Here is a 19,436-nt window from a genome sequence, read left to right as displayed (position 1 = left end):
TGCCAACCTGAAAATAACTTATTTATTCCCATTTTCTGTTTTTTGCCTTTTACCCAATCCAAGCTAATCTACCCCTGTCCCTGGAACAATTCTCACAAATCTTTTCTGCACCCTTTCTATTACCTTTCTAAAGTGTTCATATAGAGCAATATAAATTAGTTGGACATGCATATGTAAGCTGCCTGGAATGGCTTCTCTCCTAATATATTGGTTGATTATTATAGATGAAGTCGTCGTGCTTTCACTATCAGTCAATTGTAACCATACCAATTTACTAATAATATCTATCTCAAAACACCGATGGCCTTCAGCAGTATCAAAAGGAAGGCTCCCTTGACATAAAACTGACCCATAAAAGAAACCTATTAGTATTTCCATAACTACTTCCCAAATTGCATTGAGGAATAGTTTGCTGTGCTATGATATGATTGGAAGCATACTCATAGCCTTTCATCACAATGCAATTGCTCTACCGCACACCTGCCCAAAATTTTACTTCTGGCTTAGACCTGATTTAAAGGACACTATGTGCATTGTATAGATTCTGCCCTCCTTAAACTCATCTGCTGTTGAAGCCCTCACCCATGTCTTTGTTACCTCCAGATTTGACAGTTCCCATTGATTGCCCCGCCATCATCCACCTTCCATAAACTTTAGATACTTCAAAACCACTGTTTGTATCATAAATAAAAACAGGAAATGCTGCAAATACTCAGCAGGCCAGCAGCACCTGTGGAGAGAAACAGAGTCAAGTCGTTGACCTGAAACGTTAACTCGGTTTCTCTTTCCACAGATGCTGCCTGACCTGCTGAGTATTTACAGCATTTCCTGATTCTTTTCCAGCTTTCCAGCATCCGCAGTATTTCGCTTTGGTTTCTATGTCTGTACTTGGCTTTCGGTCCAGCAATGGCTCAATTTTTAAATCCTCATCCTTATTTTCATACCCCTCTGTGGCCTGGCCCGCTCTCCGAAATCTCCTCCAGCCCTACTACCCTCCGTGATCGTCCAATTTTGGCCTCTTTAGCATCGCTGATTTTAAGCACTGCCCCCTCCCCTAGGCTTTGGAATTCCCTGCATAAATAAGCCTCTCTATCTCTCTTTCCTCCTTTAAGAAACTGCTTCAAACCTAATTCCTTGATAAAGCTTTTGGCACCTGTCCTAATATATCCCTATGTAGCTTAGAGCCAGATTTTGCTTGATAGTGTACCTGTGAAGTGCCTTGGGTTATTTCATGACATTAAAATGCAAGTTGCGGTGATTATAATAGTTGATTTTGCCTGCCAACCTTTTCATAAATGATAGAATCTATCAACTGTGAATTGCACCCATGGATACAGTCCTCACTGCACCTGCCCCAGGATGTCCTTTCCAGCTGGCTGCTCAGTGCAGAACACTGGGGAGAATGCAGTGCCCTCGCAAAGGGCTGCAAATGGCTAATTCACAGCAGCAAAGCAAATCTGGTGACATGCCAAAGAGTGGGAGGAAAGAGGACATTTTAAAACAAATGTTCTTTCGCCTCAGTCAGCGATCTGCTGCTATGGAAGTACTCGTGTTAAGAAAACAAACAGTCACGGCGCCGAGATCCCAGGTTCGATCCTGGCTCTGGGTCACTGTTGTGTGGAGTTTGCACATTCTCCCTGGGTTGTGGGGGCGAAACCCATGCAAACACGAAGATGTGCAAAGTAGGTGGATTGAACGCACTAAATTGCCCCTTAATTGGAAAAAATGAATTGGGTACTCTAAATTTAAAAAGAAAACAGGATCACTTCAATAAAATGACTCTCAAAGCAACACTGCTGCTGTTGACCTGTTTCAGGGAAAGAACATTATCCAATCCTTCCTTCCTTGTTTGCCTGCAGTTCCCAGAGCTGCAGGTCTGGGAGGAGCCAGCTTTTGCCAGCGTCGATTCCCACAAAGTGTAACCTATCACAGTGAAAGAGGTGGTGTGGGTGTGTGGTCTGCGCGGTGACGTCCTCTTGTGAGCCATTGACACATGTCTGCCTGAACAGCCTGGGTTCAGCACCTCGAGGGGCAGTGGGGTAAGAGAGGATGTTGGCGTTTCTCTCCCACTCGGTGTTGGCCGGCAGGGCAGCCATGGAGGGCGGCTGGAGACTCGGCCCCAGGCGCCTGTACCGCAGCCAGCGGGGAGTTTATGGTCACAAGCCTGCCAGGAGTGACAGTGGCCCTGCATTAACCAGGGAGCAAGAGCCAACTCAAGGTCAGTGGTGTGTGTGCGCGCATTTTAAACCCTGGATTATAGTTGGGGGGGGGGGTTTCTTTGGTGGGCGGTCTGACTGTAACATTGTCAATGTAACAATGGCAAGATCAAGCGGCAGGGATTTGTGAAGCTCCAGCGGTGACAAGTCAGCGAGACTTATTGGAAACTTCGGAACTTTTGGTAACAAAGTGACAGCTCAGCAAGTTGCCTTGGCCCATCGCTGCGATACTGTTCCTGGAATTACTACCCTTTATGTTGCAAATGGCTGCCTCTGGGCTTTCTCTAAAAAGCTCCACATCCAGAGCACACATCTTGACCACTCTTGGCTCCTCGCGTTTCAACTGGAAATGCAAGAGTTTGCCTATTCGCCAGGGATTTTTTTTTTACCCCTTAAATTGTCGCTGTTTTCGTTGTCGTCACGGGTGGTTTGTGTCTGTCTCCCTAGGGTTTTGTCGCCTTCTTCCGCCTTCCTTCCAAACTAACCAGCTGGAAATTGAGCTGCTGCTACTTCTAATGCAGCCTCGCTGGCAGAATGTCAGAGACGGATATGGAGTAATTAGATTGTCAATGAGCGTATTGGGTGCTGGCCCCAGGATGTGTGATCAATAATACATGATCTAGTTTAGTGAGTATTGTGTGAGTGCAAGGTGTTTAAAGCCTGTTTGTCGATACCTTTTTGTACGATTATAGGACCCAGAGCAAATAATTGGGCTTGTTGCGTCCTTGATGATATTAAAAGGACATTATTCTGATTTATAACAAATGTTCAAGATTGTCTCTTCGTCACCATCTAATACAGTGGGATAACTCAGCGAAGCATTTTTCATTCCACAGTCTGAAATTATCTGCTCTCCTCACTTACTCTTCCCAGTTGTCACCACACTGCTGTTTTACTGCCTTTGTCCACTTTGCTAACTGGGGATTACTTGCCCCGTTGGCGATGCCAGAACAGGCCTTGTCTAGATGTTATTGCATAAGCATGGGCCATTTTAGCTTCCACCTTCTTCCTCAAACTTCTTCTACTGAGACAAACATGGGCTCTGACACAGCTACCTTGCCTTGTCCTTACACTGCTATCTTACCTTAAACTCCACAGTGAAAAAAGTTCCTGGCTGCCTAGCAATAGTGTACGTGTTTGACCGATATTTGTGTGTGGTTACTTAAAAGTTTTTAATTACTGATTTCTTCAGCAGAAGAAATAGTTTGATCTTTGATCATTTGAGAATTGCCTGATCTCTGTCAGGAGAGCATCATAGCACAAAAGTAGAAAGCGCTGCAAATTCCCAGCAGGTCCAATAGTAAATGTGGAGAGAGAAACAGATTTAATGTTTCAGATCGCTGACCTTTCTTCGGAGCACAGTTCGTTCAGAACTTTCTTCAGAGTTCTCGTTGTTCAGAATGTTCTGATAAAGGATTACTGACCTGAAATGTTCACTCTATTACTCTCTGCACAGATGCTGCCTGGGCTGCTGACTATTTCCAGCATCTGCAGTATTTTGCTTTTGTATCAGCTTCACAGCCCTTCTTCTGCACTGCCTGACCCAAGGAGAGGAGAAAATAACCCATTTTGCTGTTTTATTGGCCGTAGGTCCATGCTGGTTCATCTACATGTAGGGCAAGGACAGGATTGGAAGTGGTTGTGATGCCCCGTGTACCCTAGGATCATGCATGAAAATTGTTGCGCCAAGTAAGCTGGCCTACCTGAAACTACCCATTTTTGGGGGTGGGGGTGGGGGGTTAGGGGAGGAGACATGTAGGACACAACAACTTCCATTTATAAAACTGAAGGAACACAAAATCTGTCACAGGAAAGTTGCAATGAAAGTTACAAAATGACTTGTACAACAGGGCAGCTTTGAGTGAGTTAAAAATAGACTGATGGAAAATCATAAGAGCCTCCCAAAGGTTCGAAAGAGGAAGCTACTTAAATTAACTGTGTTCCTCCCATTCAATAGCAAGATGGCACGGAGCATTGTGACTGCGAGCTCTCCCAAACAGATCCTCTTTTTACATCTCTTATAATCATACTTTTATTTTATTTTCATGTACTAAATGATCTGTTTGAGCTTCTCGCAGAAAAATACTTTTCTCTGTACCTTGGTACAGGCGACAATAAACAAATTCAAATTTGGCTTGGGCATTAAAGACAAAAATTTTTTTCCTGATCATGAGGTGTTGCAAAGCACTATAGATACACAGGGAAGCCGGCAGACACATTGATGATTATCTGGGTGATAGGTGGGCCATGACATTCAGAGAATTTTTCTATCTTTGCAAAAGATCCGATGGCACTATTCGTACATCTGAAGGCAGGCAAGCCTTAATGTCTCATGTAGTGGTAATGTTACTGAACTAGTGATCCAGAGGCCCAATTTTTTGTTTTGTTTATAAATTTAGAGTACCCAATTCATTTTTTCCAATTAAGGGGCAATTTAGCATGGCCAATCCACCTAGCCTGCACATCTTTTGGGTTGTGGGGGCGAAACCCACGCAAACACAGGGAGAATGTGCAAACTCCACACGGACAGTGACCCAGAGCCGGGATCGAACCTGGGGCCTTGGCGCCATGAGGCAACAGGGCTAACCCACTGCGCCACCGTGCTGCCTTCCAGAGGCCCATGAGGCCCAATCTAATGTTCTGGGGGCAAGGGTTTGAATCCCGCACGGCAGCTGGTAGAATTTAAATTCAAATAATAAATCTGGGATTTGAGAAAAAAAGCCAGCCTTGATAATAGTGACAAAATCTCATCTGGCCCGTTAAGGATGGAAATCTGCTGTCCTTACATGGTCTGGCCTACATAATAAGTCTAGACCCACAGCAATGTGGTTGACTCTGAAATCCCCTCAGAAATTTTCTCGTGAACAACGCAGTTGTACAAAGTCGATTCCCGGCTTGGGTCACTGTCCGTGCTGAGTCTGTACGTTTTCCCCGTGTCTGCGTGGGTTTTCTCCGGGTGCTCCGGTTTCCTCCCACAAGACCGGAGAGATGTGCTTGTTCGGTGAATTGGACATTCTGAATTCTCCCTCTGTGTATCAGAACAGGTGCCGGAGTGTGGTGACTGGGGGATTTTCATAGTAACTTCATTTGCAGTTCATTGCAGTGTTAAAGTAAGCCTAATTGTGACATTAATAAACAGTATGATTAAACTGGATGGACCATCAGGCATCGACCTAGGCACCGGAAACGACAACGGCAAATCATGCTTGCTAACATCTGAGAGTCTTTGCCTGAATTGAGAGAGCTAGCTCACAGACTAGTCATACTCACGGAATCATACCTTAGAGACATGACCGTCATCATCCCTGGGTAATTCCTGTCCCACCTATAGGACAGACCAACCAGAGGTGGCAACACATAGTGCTATACAGTTCAGAGGGAATTGCCCTGGGAGTTCTCAACATTGACTTGGGACTCATGGCATCAGGTCAGACATGCCTGCTGGCTATCACCTACCATCCACCTCAGCTGATGAATCCGTACTCCTCCATGTTAAACACCACTTGGAAGAAACACTGAGGGTGGCAAGGGCACAGAATGTACTCTGGGTGGGGGACTTCAGTATACATCACTAAGACTGGCTTGGTAGCACCACCACAGACCGAGCTTGCTGTGTCCTAAAGGTCTTAGCTACTAGTCTGGGACTGCGGCACGTGGTGAGGAAATGGAAATAAGGGAAAAGCACACTTAATGTTGACAGCACCAATCTATGTGTTGCCACTGTCCATGACCGTATTGGTCAGAATGACTACTGCACAGTCCTTGTGGAGCCAAAGTTCCATCTTCACATTGAATATATCCTCCATCGTGTTGTGTGGCACTACCACCGTTCGAAATGGGATAGACTTCAAACAGATCTAGCAACTCAAAACTGGGTATCCATGAGGCACTGTGGGCCATCAGCAGCAGCAGAATTGGGCTCAATCACAATCTGTAACCTAAGTTCCTGGCACATCCCCCACTCTACCACTAAGTTGAGGTATCAACCCTGGTTCAGTGAAGGGCACCAGGCATCGGCAAAAATGAGGTGTCAACCTCCTGAGGCTACAACATAGGACTACTTGCATGCCAACCAGCTTAAGTTGCATGCAAAAGACAGCGCAAAGCTCTGTATTCCTGCTACATCCGGTTGTGAATGGTGGTAGACAATTCAATAACTCACGAGAGAAGCGTTATTCAAACTTATTTTCCAGCGACCCACATTTACGGAAAAGCCGGCTGTCGCGACCCATGCCACATTCACAAAAGGTTCTCCATAAATACTTTTTAAAAACGTCACACTCATTGTTGGCACTATTGAGTGTGAATTTGTAAAGTGAGCAGCTGTTTCACCTTAAACGACAGCTCCACCCTGACACCTTGCTAAAGGATGTAACTCAGGATTATTTTATTTCTTCAACCAATTGTTAGCATTTGGAAAATTGCATGTAAACACTGGAAAGATTAACGGGCTCAATATTGCAGTTTTTAACAATGTCATGTTCACCCGTTCAAAACCGAACACGACCTCGGATAGGAAATGAAACTCAAAACTTCAACTTCAGAAACTGGAGCCCTAACTGTTTGAACGAAAAACACGGTCAGACGGAATGTCAATGGACCCCTGTCAGTCCTGTTTCCAAGGTAATTATGCAACAGACTGAAAACATGCTTAAAAAAACAATGTTGGGCACAGCTCAGCTGACCAGTATGCAAAACGTGTAGACATATTCCATTCCATACACCTGCAACATTTTACCGGCTCCTGTGTACGAGTGTAGTATAGTCGCCAGCTAATGCCATCCTTGGTGAACAATTCAAGCCCCGATAAAGGTAGATGCAAAAGCTCTTCGGGAGAAGAACCGATTCAGCTGATGGAGCCCATGTAGCCACACGGCAGAGACGGATGCTTGGGGACGAGGACCTGGGAAGAGTGGGTGGATAGTGGTGGGGACGGTGATGAAAAAAAGAAGCGTCCTTGAAGGACAAGAGCCCCAGGTGTGGAGAGACAATTCAGAAGTGGAAGGAATGGACATAGGGGCTTGTAGGGCTGGAGGAGGCTGTATGTCTAGGTTAACTGAGAGAATGATAAAAGACGCATGGGGTTTGTAAGTGATACACTGAACTCAAGAAATAATACGTATCCTGATGCTGAACACAGGAGCAGGAAATGCTACCCAAAGAGAATTTTACAGATCTCTGACTGCAAACTGCCCACCTACACTCTGGCCCAGAGAGGCAAGGAAGTCCACGGCACCGGCTTCTACATCAGCTTTGTGTATTCATACACTTTACTGCAGTGACAATTTACTAGAGAGAAAACGGTAACCAAGGTCAGGTAATCTTTGGGGATTCTTTTGGCGACCCATTCTACCCCATCCTGCGACCCACCCCCGCGTGAAAATCACTGCCCTAGAGGAGGAGGCTCTATTGAGGGTTCCCAGAACATCAATGCAAGAGACGAGGCTGAAGTGTTTGCAAGAAATGCCAAGTGAATGATCCAATCTCTGCCTCCTCCCGAGGTCCCAGTCTTCAGCCAATTCAGTTCACTCCATGTGATTTCAAGAAATGGCAGAAAGCATTGGATGCTGTAAAGGCAATTGGCCCTGAAAACATTCTGCCAAGAGTACTAAAGATTTGTGCTCCAGAACTTGCTGTGCCCGTAGCCAAGTTATTCCAGTACAGCTAAAAAACTGACATCTACCTGGCAATGTGGAAAATTGCTTCCGTATGTCCTGTCCACAAAAAGCAGAACAAATCCAATACTAACAAGCGGCAATTGCTTCGCAATAACCTGGTCACTGCTGCTCAGTCTGGGTTTTGCCAGGGTCACTCAGCTCCTGGTCGCATTACAGCCAAACATGGACAAAAGAGCTGAACTCCAGAGGTGAGATGAGACTGACTGCCCTTGACACCTAGGCACCATTTGACCGAGTGTGGCATCAAGGAATCTTACGAAACTGGAGTCGATGGGAATAAGGGTGAAAACTTTCTACTGGTTGGAGTCATACCTAGCACAAAGGAAGATGGCTGTGGTTGTTTGAGGCGAATCACCTCAACTCCAGGACATCAGAGGCGACGCGATGGCACAGTGATTAGCACTGCTGCCTCACAGCACCTGGGACTCGGGTTCAATTCCAGCCTCGGATTACTGTCTGTGTGGAGTTTGTACATTCGCCCCGTGTCTGCATGGGTTTCCTCCCTCCCACAGTCCATAGATGTACGGGTTAGGTGCACTGGCCGTACTAAATTGCCCATGGGTGTCCAAAGGTTAGATGGGGTTTCAGGGATAGGGTGGGGGAATGGACCTGGTTGGGGTGCTCTTTCGGGGAGTGGGGGGGGTCAGTGTAGATTCGATGGGCCGAATGTCGTCCACCTACTCTGTAGGGTTTCTATCACTACAGGAGTTCCTCAGGGCTGTGTCCTAGGCTCACCCATCTTCAGCTGTTTCACCAATGACCTTCCTTCCATCATAAGGTCAGAAGTGGGGATGTTCGCTGATGACGACTGCGCAATATTCAACCCCATTTGCAATTCCTCAGTTACTGAAGCCGCCTGCACTTTATCGGCATGTTAGAGTTGTTTGAAAATTAGGCAACTTAATTTTTCAGTGTCTCAAGAAAGAGACAAAGTGTAAATGTGTAACTTCCTAATTTGCAAGTGTTTCGAATTTTGCCCCCACCGCATTCTTGTGCCAAGTTTTTGATTTGATTTATTATTGTCACATGTATCAGTATACAGTGAAAAGTATTGTTTCTTGCATGCTGTACAAACAATGCATACCGTACATAGGGAAGGAAGGAGAGGCTGCAGAATATAATGTTACAGTTATAGCAAGGTATAGAGAAAAGATCAACTTAATACGAGGTAGGTCCATTCAAAAGCCTGATGGCAGTAGGGAAGAAGCTGTTCTTGAGTCGGTTGGTACGTGACCTCAAACTTTGGTATCTTTTTCCTGACACAAGAAGATGGAAGAGAGTATGTCCGGGGTGCGTGGGGTCCTTAATTATGCTGGCTGCCTTTCTGAGGCAGCGGGAATTATAGATAGAGTCAATGGATGGGAGGCTGGTTTGAGTGATGGACCGGGCTACATTCACGACCTTTTGTAGTTTCCTGCAGTCTTGGGCAGAGCAGGCTCCATACCAAGCTGTGATACAACCAGAAAGAATGCTTTCTATGGTGCAGCTGTAGAGGTGGCGAGGGTCGTAGCTGACATGCCAAATTTCCTTAGTCTTCTGAGAAAGTAGAGTCGTTTCTTAACTATAGTGTCAGCATGGGGGGGACCAGGACAAGCTGTTGGTGATCTGTACACCTAAAAACTTGAAGCTCTCGACCCTTTCTACTTCGTTCCCATTGATGTAGACAGGGGCATGTTCTCCACTATGCTTCCTGAAGATGATGACAATCTCCTTCATTTTGTTGGCATTGAGGGAGAGATTGTCGTCGCACCAGTTCACCAGATTCTCTATCTCATTTCTGTACTCTGTCTCGTCATTGTTTGAAATCCGACCCACTACGGTGGTGTCATCAGCAAATTTGAAAATCGACAGACACAGTCAAAAGTATATAAGAAGTATAGTAGGGGGCTGAGGACACAGCCTCGTGGGGCACCGGTGTTGAGGATGATCGTGGAGGAGGTGTTGTTGCCTATCTTTACTGATTGTGACCTGTGGGTTAGAAAGTTCAGGATCCAGTCGCAGAGAGAGGAGCCGAGGCCAAGGCCACGGAGTTTGGAGATGAGTTTCGTAGGAATGATGGTGTTGAAGGCTGAGATGGTCGATTAAATAGAAGTCTGACATAGGTGTCTTTGTTATCTAGGTGTTCCAGGGTAGAGTGCAGGGCCAAGGAGATGGCTTCTGCTGTGGACCTGTTGCAGCGGTAGGCGAACTATAATGGATCAAGGCAATCCGGGAGGCTGGAGTTGATTCGTGCCATGACTAACCTTTCGAAGCACTTCATGATGATGGATGTCAGAGCCACTGGATGATAGTCATTAAGGCACGCTGCTTGACTTTTTTTTGGTACAGGGATGATGGTCGTCTTCTTGAAGCAGATATGGACCTTAGATTGTTGTAAAGAGAGGTTGAAGATGTCTGCGAATACCCCCGCCAGCTGAATACCCCATCCGGGCCAGTGGCTTTCCATGGATTGACCTTCGAGAAGGCTGCTCTGAGTCTGCAGTGGTGATCTCCGATACAAGTTCATCCGCGGCTTCTGGGGTGGAGGGCTCGCTCTCGCTGACCTCTTGCTCAAAGCGGGCATAGAATGTGTTGAGCTCATCAGGGAGGAGTGCGTTGGAGCCGATGAGTGGACATTTTAATCATTAGTTGGTGAGGCTTTTAAATCCTGCAACAACAACAAAAACCACTGGAGTTAATTTCTAGAGGAATCGAACACAAAAGCTGGGCACTTATAGTAAATTTATGCAGAACCTGGGGTAGGCCACAGTTTTGATTACTGCATGTATTTCTGACCTCCATGCCACAAACGTTATATTGAAGCACTGGGTAAAGTATAGGAAAAATCTACTGTCCAGGAATGTCACCAGAATTGAGCGGGTGCAAATATTTCTGAGATTGAAGTGGCCAAGGGTTGTTTTTTTTCTCGAAGGTGGTGGCTAAAATGTCGAAGATGAATGCAGTTGGAAATAAATGTCTAACACTAACTTACACCAAGATACTACAGAGCTACTCTAATCTACGACCGCTATCAACTCCTTACAAACACCTTCTGATGGAACGCATGGTGCGTCCGGGTCCCGGGACTGCATACTCGTCCCACCTGCTGGTCGGATGCTAGAACTACAACAGTAAAACAATTAACTTATAATACACATACAGATGATGAACTACTCCTACTATGTACAGATGATAGTCTACCTATCATCAAACAAACTAGTACAATTAGTTCCCAGGCTTTACTGTGTTTTTTTCAACGCTGCTTCCATTTGTGGCTCAGTCTGGAACAAGAAGGTATAAGTGTGTTCATCAATTTCAGCCCCTACCAGATCAAATAAGGAGTTTAGGAGGAATATCTAAGCACAGAATGGTGAAAATATGGACGTTCCTGCTATACGGAGTGAATGAAGCAGATTGTTGCCCCAGGATTCTGAAAAGTCATCAGGTGATGGGCACAAACCCCCTCCCTCCTCCATCCATGGAAACACTAGTTTGTTCATCTTACCGATGGAGACAACATGGGAGCTGTGGTTAAGATCTGAAGTTGTTGAACTCGACATTAACAGTCAAACTCCAAGTAGAAAGATGGACTACGATTTCTCAAGCTTGTGTTGAGCTTCACAGGAAAAAGGCCAGAAGACCACAGTCCAGAAATTCAAATGCAATTGCAGGTAGAACTGAGGCATTTGGCAGTGTTAGCAAAACATTGGCCATTTTAGAAATTCCTATTTATACATGAGACCTCCTGAAGCTGCTGCGTTAATGAAACAGTCACGTTTGAGCATGTGAACAACTTTTTTTAAAAATACGTTCATGGGATGTGGACGTCGCTGGCTGGGTCAGCATTTATTGCCCATCCCCGAGGACATTTAACTACCAACCCCATTGCTGTGGATCTGGAGTCACATGGAGGCCAGACTGCATAAGGATGGCAGATTTCCTTCCCGAAAGGACATTAGTGAACCAGCTGGGTTTTTACGGCAATAGGTTGGCTCCCAAATTAAATTGATGATAAAATCATTCGGTTAGACTTTTTTAATACTCCAGATTTTAATTGAATTCAAATTTCACCATCTGCCATGGCGGGATTCGAACCCAGGCCCTAGTGTTACCCTGGGTCTCTGGATTACTAGTCCAGCGACAATACCACTGCGTCACTGCATCCCTCGTTGTTGCATTGTCTGGCATTAATGATAATGAGAATATCCGTGTAATTCTTTTTCATTCTCCAGTTGACCATGGTTTAGTACGGCTAGTGACTGCCTATCGCGAACATGGCCACAAAGCTGCTAAAATCAACCCATTGAATCAAGATGTGATTGAGATGATTCCTGAAATCCAGGTTTTAACTGAAGCACTTCAAGGTCACGACCTGTTCCGCACAAAAGGTAAGTGTCTACTTTTGTTAGAGAAATGTCTCCCCTTTTCCACCTGGATACAGCCGGGATTGCAGAAGCGTGATAGTTTACATGTTTTACCCAAGACTGGAGATAACTTGAATGTAGTGTGACAGACACATACCCATGATTCCCTGAAAGTCGGTGTACGTGTTTTGCATTACACATCTCCGATGTTGTACATAAGTTTTTTTTTATTTAAATAAAAAAAAAATTATGTAGAGCACCCAATTTGTTTTCCCAATTAAGGGGCAATTTAGTGTGGTCAATCTACCTCCCCTGCACATCTTTGGGTTTTGGGGGGGGTGAGACCCATACAGACATGGGGAGAATGTGCAAACTCCACACGGATAGTGACCCGGGGCCAGGATTGAACCCGGGTCGTCAGCACAGAGCGACAGCAGTGCTGACCACTGCGACACCGTGCCGCCCGCGATGTTGTGCGTAAGTTGGACAATACATTGGCATCAAGAGAAATAAGAAAGAACTATTTAAAGTAAATGAGTTATGAGGAAAGTTTCGAAGAGTTAAGCGACACAGTAGGGGAAGTTGTGAACCCCTTTAAAGTATTAAGTAGTAGAGAAAAAATTAACATAAAATATTGCTTTGAGGTGAATCCGGACAATAGGATATGAAGTTTAGATTGACATTTATTTTTTTACACAAATCTTAGAAGGCAATCATAGCATTCTTTGTGGCAAATACATTAAACATTTTAAATAAATTATTGTCATTACCTAGCTCCTAAACTGGGGGATTGGGGATGCATTTGATAAGCTGAATAGCCCTTTTTACTTTTGTTTTTATTCCTTTATCGCTCATTCTCAGACTCAACAGATTCATCATCCTCAATTGCTGATTAGAAAATGATGGGCTTTTAAGAGAAAGGATCGAAAATAATATAAGGTTAAGTCAGCCTAAGCTGATCCACAGGCGGCAATTCTGTTTTGTAATGGCATTGAGCAAAGATTCAGGGGAGCTATCTGAGAAGCTAAACTTTTTTTTTTGGCATAATGGAAGTTTTTGGGTGGCACGGTAGCACAGTGGTTAGCACTGCTGCCTCACAGCTCCAGGGTCCCGGGTTCAATTCCAGTCTCAGGTGACTGTCTGTGTGGGGTTTGCACGTTCTCCCCGTGTCTGTGTGGGTTTCCTCCGGGTGCTCCGGTTTCCCACAGTCCAAAGATGTGCAGGTTAGGTGGATTGGCCGGGCTAAATTGCCCCTTGGTGTCCAAAAAGTTAGGTGGGGTTACTGGGTGGTGGGGATAGGGTGAAGGAGTGGGCTTGGGTAGGGTGCTCTTTCCAGGGGCAGTTGCAGACTTGATGGGCCGAATGGCCTCCTACTGTAAATTCTATGATTTACTACAGATTCCATTACTACCCAATGCCATGTGTGAACACTGATTATTCAGTGACCTTGCCAATTGCAATGCACCTTATTATCTTTGAACCTGTAACCTTGCGGACTGGTACAGTGTGCTGTCACGTCAGAATGCAATCTCACGATAATTGATCTTCTGCGTCAGCAATCTCTGCCATCCAACATCAACCCTTGCTGTTGCAAACCACCTCCTAGCAACTGGCTGGATTGCAGGGCAATGACACAGGCACATTGATTCTCTGTCCCTTCAGATCCAAGTAATTTGTAGGTACTGAGGCCAGTTTGAGTCCCACAGTTAAACTTGGGATTGAAAGATTCCTGCTCATGACGGTTACCCAACAACCTGCTTGAATTACACCTGCAAAGGCATTGACAGAGGTCGCCATATGCAGATGAACAGCCCATTAATATTCCCTGTTGAGGTTTATGTATGAACAATGATGACTTGGATGATACACCGGAGGAGGGTGCGGGCGTCCGTGGGCCAATAATGGATAAATACATCAACGCCTTCAGGAAAGAGGAGGGAACAAGAGAGCAAATCGAACTAACTTTCCTTCTTCTCAGAAAGAACACACAAAATACTGTCTGAGGAAGTGAATCTTCACTGGTTTCTACAAATGTGATAAAGGCACCTTCCTGTTTTTAAACTTGCAAAGGAAAGTTGAAAAACATGAAATATTTAGTTTTCATTTGTGTTACTTTTCCCATTGAGCTGCCTGTGTGTCGGGTTTGTTATTAAAGTGACTCCAGTGCAGTTGTATTCGTGATCTTGACACCAGTAATGTCTGACGCTCTGTGGATTGCTGTACATGTTTACCCGCTGTACATGTTTACCCACATTAATATGCCCACTAAGCATCTCTTCTGTCTATTTCTTTGCCATTCTCTCTCCCGAGCAGTCTTAGAGTAAGTAGTCTGAGATTACGCCAATCTATTTGTAACCTTGGTTTCGCCTTTGAATCCAAGGTGAGCTTCCACCCATGCGATCTTTCCCCACTCCAGATCATCTGCTGCTGAAACCCTCATTTGTGCCTTCATTCCCTGTCGTCTCGACTACCCAAATGCACTCCTCCTGGCTGATCTCCCACATTCCACCCTTCATAAACCTGAAGTCATCCTAAACCCTGCTGCCTGTGTTTTAATTCACTCCTGGTATATGGTTAGTAGGTTTCTCATGCCCACTCACTGTCTGCTCCCAGGAGTGTCCAAAACCTAAGCGAGTCTCATACGTTTATCATGGCTTGAATATTGTGATATATATTGTAACCAAAATGACCTCAATGGAAAAGGTAAAACTGGTGAGATTTGTTTGCCCACTCACTGCTTCCCCGTGACGGGGTCAAGTTTCCATTCAGCTGCCTTGGACTTTGAATTCTGGGTGCGGACAACCTCATGGGAAATTTTCAAGTGGGAACATTCCGTGATGCCATGTGAAAGCGGATAATCCTTAACGTTGAGGGGTGAGGGCCAATGGAGACCAGAAATAAATATTAAAGAAATATATTACAATTGCTTTTCAGGAGTGTTGAACTTCAGGAAGGAGGAAGCCACCTTGGAAGAGGTGTTGGCCTATTTGGAGCAGACTTACTCCGGGCATATATCTGTTGAGATTGGCCAACTGGAGACCATGGTAGAGAGGGAATGGTTTGCTCAGAGATTTGAGCAAGCAAAGCAAGAAACGTTAACCCCAGAAGAGAAGAGACATTTAGCAAAGCTGATGCTGGAGTCTCAGGTAATAGGTGTGTTCGAACTGAATGGAAAAATGGATAAGAGGAGTTGGGGGTGGAAATGAACAAGAATAAATGAGCGATTTCTGCAAGTCATGTAGCACATTGACTTGGGCCTTATCATTTTCTCAGGGCCGGCCACACTTGCCAGGTATTTCCAGTCGGGTACTTAGACTGCTAAAATACATTAGAGTTCGCTTTAATGCGTTATCACAAAAATTTCTTTGAAAACTGATATTGTAAAAGTTTCTGAAAGGACTGCAATCTTTCACTTGATCAAAGCAAACACCGTGTAATAAGATAGTTTTGCTAACAACGATGCAAGAAGTTTTCTTCTTCAGTGTTTGCACCAGGATCACAAAAATTGGAAAGTTGGTAATTCCCTTGCAGAAACGCATCCTCGTCCCAGCCATGCCCCTTCCCCTCTCCCTCCCTAATGTAGCTTTTGAGAAAAGTCCTTGACCAATTGAAAAGGTTTTGAAAGCATCAACGTACGTTAAGAGGTGCTATACAAATGTAATAAAGCGGCCCAAGCTTCTTCAAGAGCAATTGTAAAACAACCTGACACTCAGCTACGTGAGGGGATGTTACGTTAAATGATCCAAAACTTGGTCAAAGAGGTAGGTTTTAAGGAGTGTATTAGAGGAGGAAAGCACAATAGAGAGGGAGAGAGGTTTAGAGAGTGACTTTAAAATCTTACGGCCTCGGCAACTGAAGGAAAAGCCACCATTGGGGTAGCAATCAAAATGGGGGATACTTCAGATATCTTGTGGGCAGTGGGACTGGAGGGGATTACCGAGATAGCGAGGTGTGAGGCCATAAAGGGATTTGAAAATGAGGACGGTTGTTGAAGAATTGAGGCATTGCTTAAATGGTCAATGAGTGCAGGGATGATGGGTGAATGGGACCTTTGCAAGTTAAGATTCCAAGTATCCGGAATGGCACACCAGCCAGGAGAGCATCAGAATAGTTGAGTCTGGACGTAACAAAGGCATGAATGAGCGTTTCAACAGAAGATTAGCTGGGACACAGGTGAGGTCGGTTGATGTTACAGACGTGGAAATAGGTAGTCTTGGTAATGACACAAATATCTGGTCAGAATCTCATCTCATGGACAGATACGACATCAAGGTTGGCAACAGACTGATTTAGTCTCAAACAGTTGTCAGGGAGAGGATTGGGAGTCGCTAGCTAGGGCCTGGAGCAGGGTCCAAACATTTGGTTGGATGAAATTTCTGTTCATCCGGTACTGAATGTTGGGTAAGCAGTCATAGTTTAGCAACGGTGGAGGAGTTGAGAAAGGTGTTGGTGAATTAGAGCGGGGTTTCAACATACAGGTGTGAAAACTAAGATAAAATGAAGTTGCTGAGGGGCAGCAGTAGATGAGAAATAAGAGGGGGGGGCCAAGGACAGATTCTTGGAGGATACCAGAGGTAACGGTGTGGGACTGGGAAGAGAAACCGTTGCATGTGATTTAGTTTGGCCACGATCAGATAAGATTGGAACTCTGTAAGAGGGGTTTGAACCAGCTGGATGACAGTGTGATATGGAGGTGTTGGAGGAGTGTGCTGTGGTCAAGCATGTCAAAGGTCGTAGACCAGTCAAGAAGGACGAGAAGGGATATCATAGTCGCGTACAATGTCATTTGAGACTTTGATAATAACTGTTCCGGTATTATGATGGGGCAGATTAGAGGAATTCAAAGAAGGAGTTCCAGAAAGGATGGACACGGATATGAGGCAGCAGGCCTTGGAAAGGGAAGAGAGGCTGGAGATGGGAGAGTAGTTTTGTAAGGATGGTGGAGGACAAGGGTTTTTGAGGGGAGGGGTGATGAACGTTGATGTAAAGGAGAAGCGAGGACCATTTTAAATATCAGCCAACACGGAGACCAGGAGGGGAAGTTGGGTAATCAGTTTAATGGGAATAGGATTGAGGGAACAGGAGGTGGGTCTCATGGTACAGATGAGCTCTGAGAGAGCATGAGGGGAGATGAGAGAGAAACTAGAGCGAATTGAACTCGGGGCTATGGCAGGAGGGGTGGTAGCTTTACAGGAAGCTTCAGCCAGTGAGCTCGCAGAAGGAAGGGACGTGGCACTGACGGCTGATTGGATGGTATTGGTTTTAGTGACTAAAGGAGGTCATAAGCATTATTGGTGAGGGTGGAGGAGGGGGATAGGGCTTTAAGAAGACTGTGTTTACAGGAGAGGATAGAAACCAGGGTTATTTTTACAATTCAAGATAACCGTGGGATATTGAACAGTGTTAGAAGTTGAGCAGGAAGAAACAAAATCATCAGGGATGTCACAGGAAAGCGGTAAGCTGTTTGGTGGGTGAGTCACTGATATTAGGGACTGTGTCTAAATAGTTGTAACTTAAACAAGTGAAAAAGATAATAGATAGGAGCTTGGAGGATAAAGGATAAAGCAAATCTGAAAGCGGAACCAGGAAATCAAAAGAGCTGATTGTTGAAGGGGTTTATAGATTTTATAATAACAAAGAGCAGAAAAGAAGAGCGTTGCTTAATATTAGTTTATATTAGTTAATATTATTTGATATTAAAAGGATACATTTAATTTTAAAGGGTAAGGCACGTCAGCGGAGCTCCACACCGTGGTCTGCTCTTCTTGCTCCATGTGGGGGACCAGGAACGTTTCCAGATCCCAGGACCATCATGTTTGCAGGAAGTGTCTCCAACTGCAGCTCCTGGAAGCCTGAGTTTCAGAGCTGGAATGGCGGCTGTGGAGCATCCGCAAGGCGGAGGGTATTGTAGATATCCTGTCCATAATGAATGGTGGACTCATACCCGGCTATGTTCTATTGTTTGAGTAATTGTACACATCTGTGGTGCTGTACATCCATCTCCTTGTGGGTGGGACAAGTGGAGAGGTGGGCAGGTACTTGATGCACGATCAATTGCACAAAGACTAAAGTTGGGTACAACTGTGGCTTTATTACAGTCAGGTGCGTGGCCTCCTGCTGCAGCTGGCGAAATGGCAGGGCACTGGAGGTCATGCATATTTATACAGTTCTCCGTGGGCGGAGCCAGTCAGCAGGAGCTACCGGCGAACCTGTAATGCAGGTCCTACCTTACGTCTCCTATTACAGTGGTTCACCACATTCACCCCCTGTTAAAAATGAGTCCGGCGGAGGTGACGTGAAACTATATGCAATTAGTGCAATTATGTACAGTGGTAGGGAAAGAAAAGTCCATGTTGACGGTCCAGAGTCCGTCATAGGTTCAGCCGGTCCAGTGCTTTGGTGCTTCGTTGGGAGCGGCGTAACCGTGGCGGCGAAGTCGGGTCTGGCGGTGGTGGAGGTGGCACCGATGGTGGTGGTGGCGGTGCTGATGCTGGCCAGTCTTCGGGGAAATCCGGGAGCGTGCAGACGTCCTCTTGTGCGGAAAACGGGAGAGGGGGGGGGGTGCTCTGGTGGGGTCAATATTGGCTGGGGGGTGGGGGCACATTGGTGGGGGGGGGGTGTTGGGGTGGAAGTATCTTGGCAGCCGTCGGGGAACTCAACGTAGGCATATTGAGGGTTGGCGTGTAGCAGGTGAACCCTCTCCACCAAGGGGTCCACCTTGTGGGGTCGGACGTGCCTACGGAGAAGGACCGGTCCTGGAGCAGCGAGCCAAATCTGGAGCGACACCCCGGATGTGGACTTCCTGGGGAAGGTAAAAACACGTTCATGGGGTGTGTTATTAGTGGCGGTGCACAATAGTGACCGGATGGAGTGTAGAGCGTCAGTCAGGACTTCCTGTCAGCGAGAGACTGGGAGGTTCCTGGACCGTAGGGCCAGCTGGACGGCCCTCCAAACCGTCCCATTCTCCCGTTCTACTTGCCCGTTCCCCTGGGGGTTGTAGCTGGTCGTCCTGCTGGAGGCTATACCCCTGCTGAGCAGGAACTGACGCAGCTCATCGCTCATGAATGAGGATCCCCTGTCACTGTGAATGTAGGCAGGGAAACCGAACAGAGCGAAGATGGTGCTGAGGGCCTTGATGACGGTGGCAGACGTCATATCGGGGCATGGGATGGCGAAGGGGAATCTGGAGTATTCATCGA

General features: G+C 45.9%; 1 protein-coding gene across 3 annotated transcripts in view; it reads left to right on the top strand.

The window, feature by feature from the left end:
* The window catches only part of dhtkd1 (dehydrogenase E1 and transketolase domain containing 1), a 68,964-nt gene that overhangs the window by 3,559 nt on the left and 45,969 nt on the right, over positions 1–19,436 (top strand). The window contains exons 1-3 of one of the 3 annotated variants that reach the window (XM_072471006.1): positions 1,947–2,218; positions 12,106–12,261; positions 15,172–15,383. In XM_072471006.1, coding sequence (XP_072327107.1) covers positions 2,050–2,218; positions 12,106–12,261; positions 15,172–15,383 — 537 coding nt within the window. In that variant the 5' untranslated portion in view covers positions 1,947–2,049. Of the gene's footprint in view, positions 1–1,946; positions 2,219–3,806; positions 3,906–12,105; positions 12,262–15,171; positions 15,384–19,436 lie in introns of those variants that run through there. The other 2 variants (XM_072471007.1, XM_072471008.1) reach the window with 2 other exon arrangements.

The sequence above is a fragment of the Scyliorhinus torazame genome, chromosome 13 (assembly GCF_047496885.1).
Source record: "Scyliorhinus torazame isolate Kashiwa2021f chromosome 13, sScyTor2.1, whole genome shotgun sequence".
Classification (NCBI taxonomy): Eukaryota; Metazoa; Chordata; class Chondrichthyes; order Carcharhiniformes; family Scyliorhinidae; genus Scyliorhinus; species Scyliorhinus torazame.
Note: the sequence above shows the minus strand (reverse complement) of the source record. Positions and strands in the feature narration are given on the sequence as shown.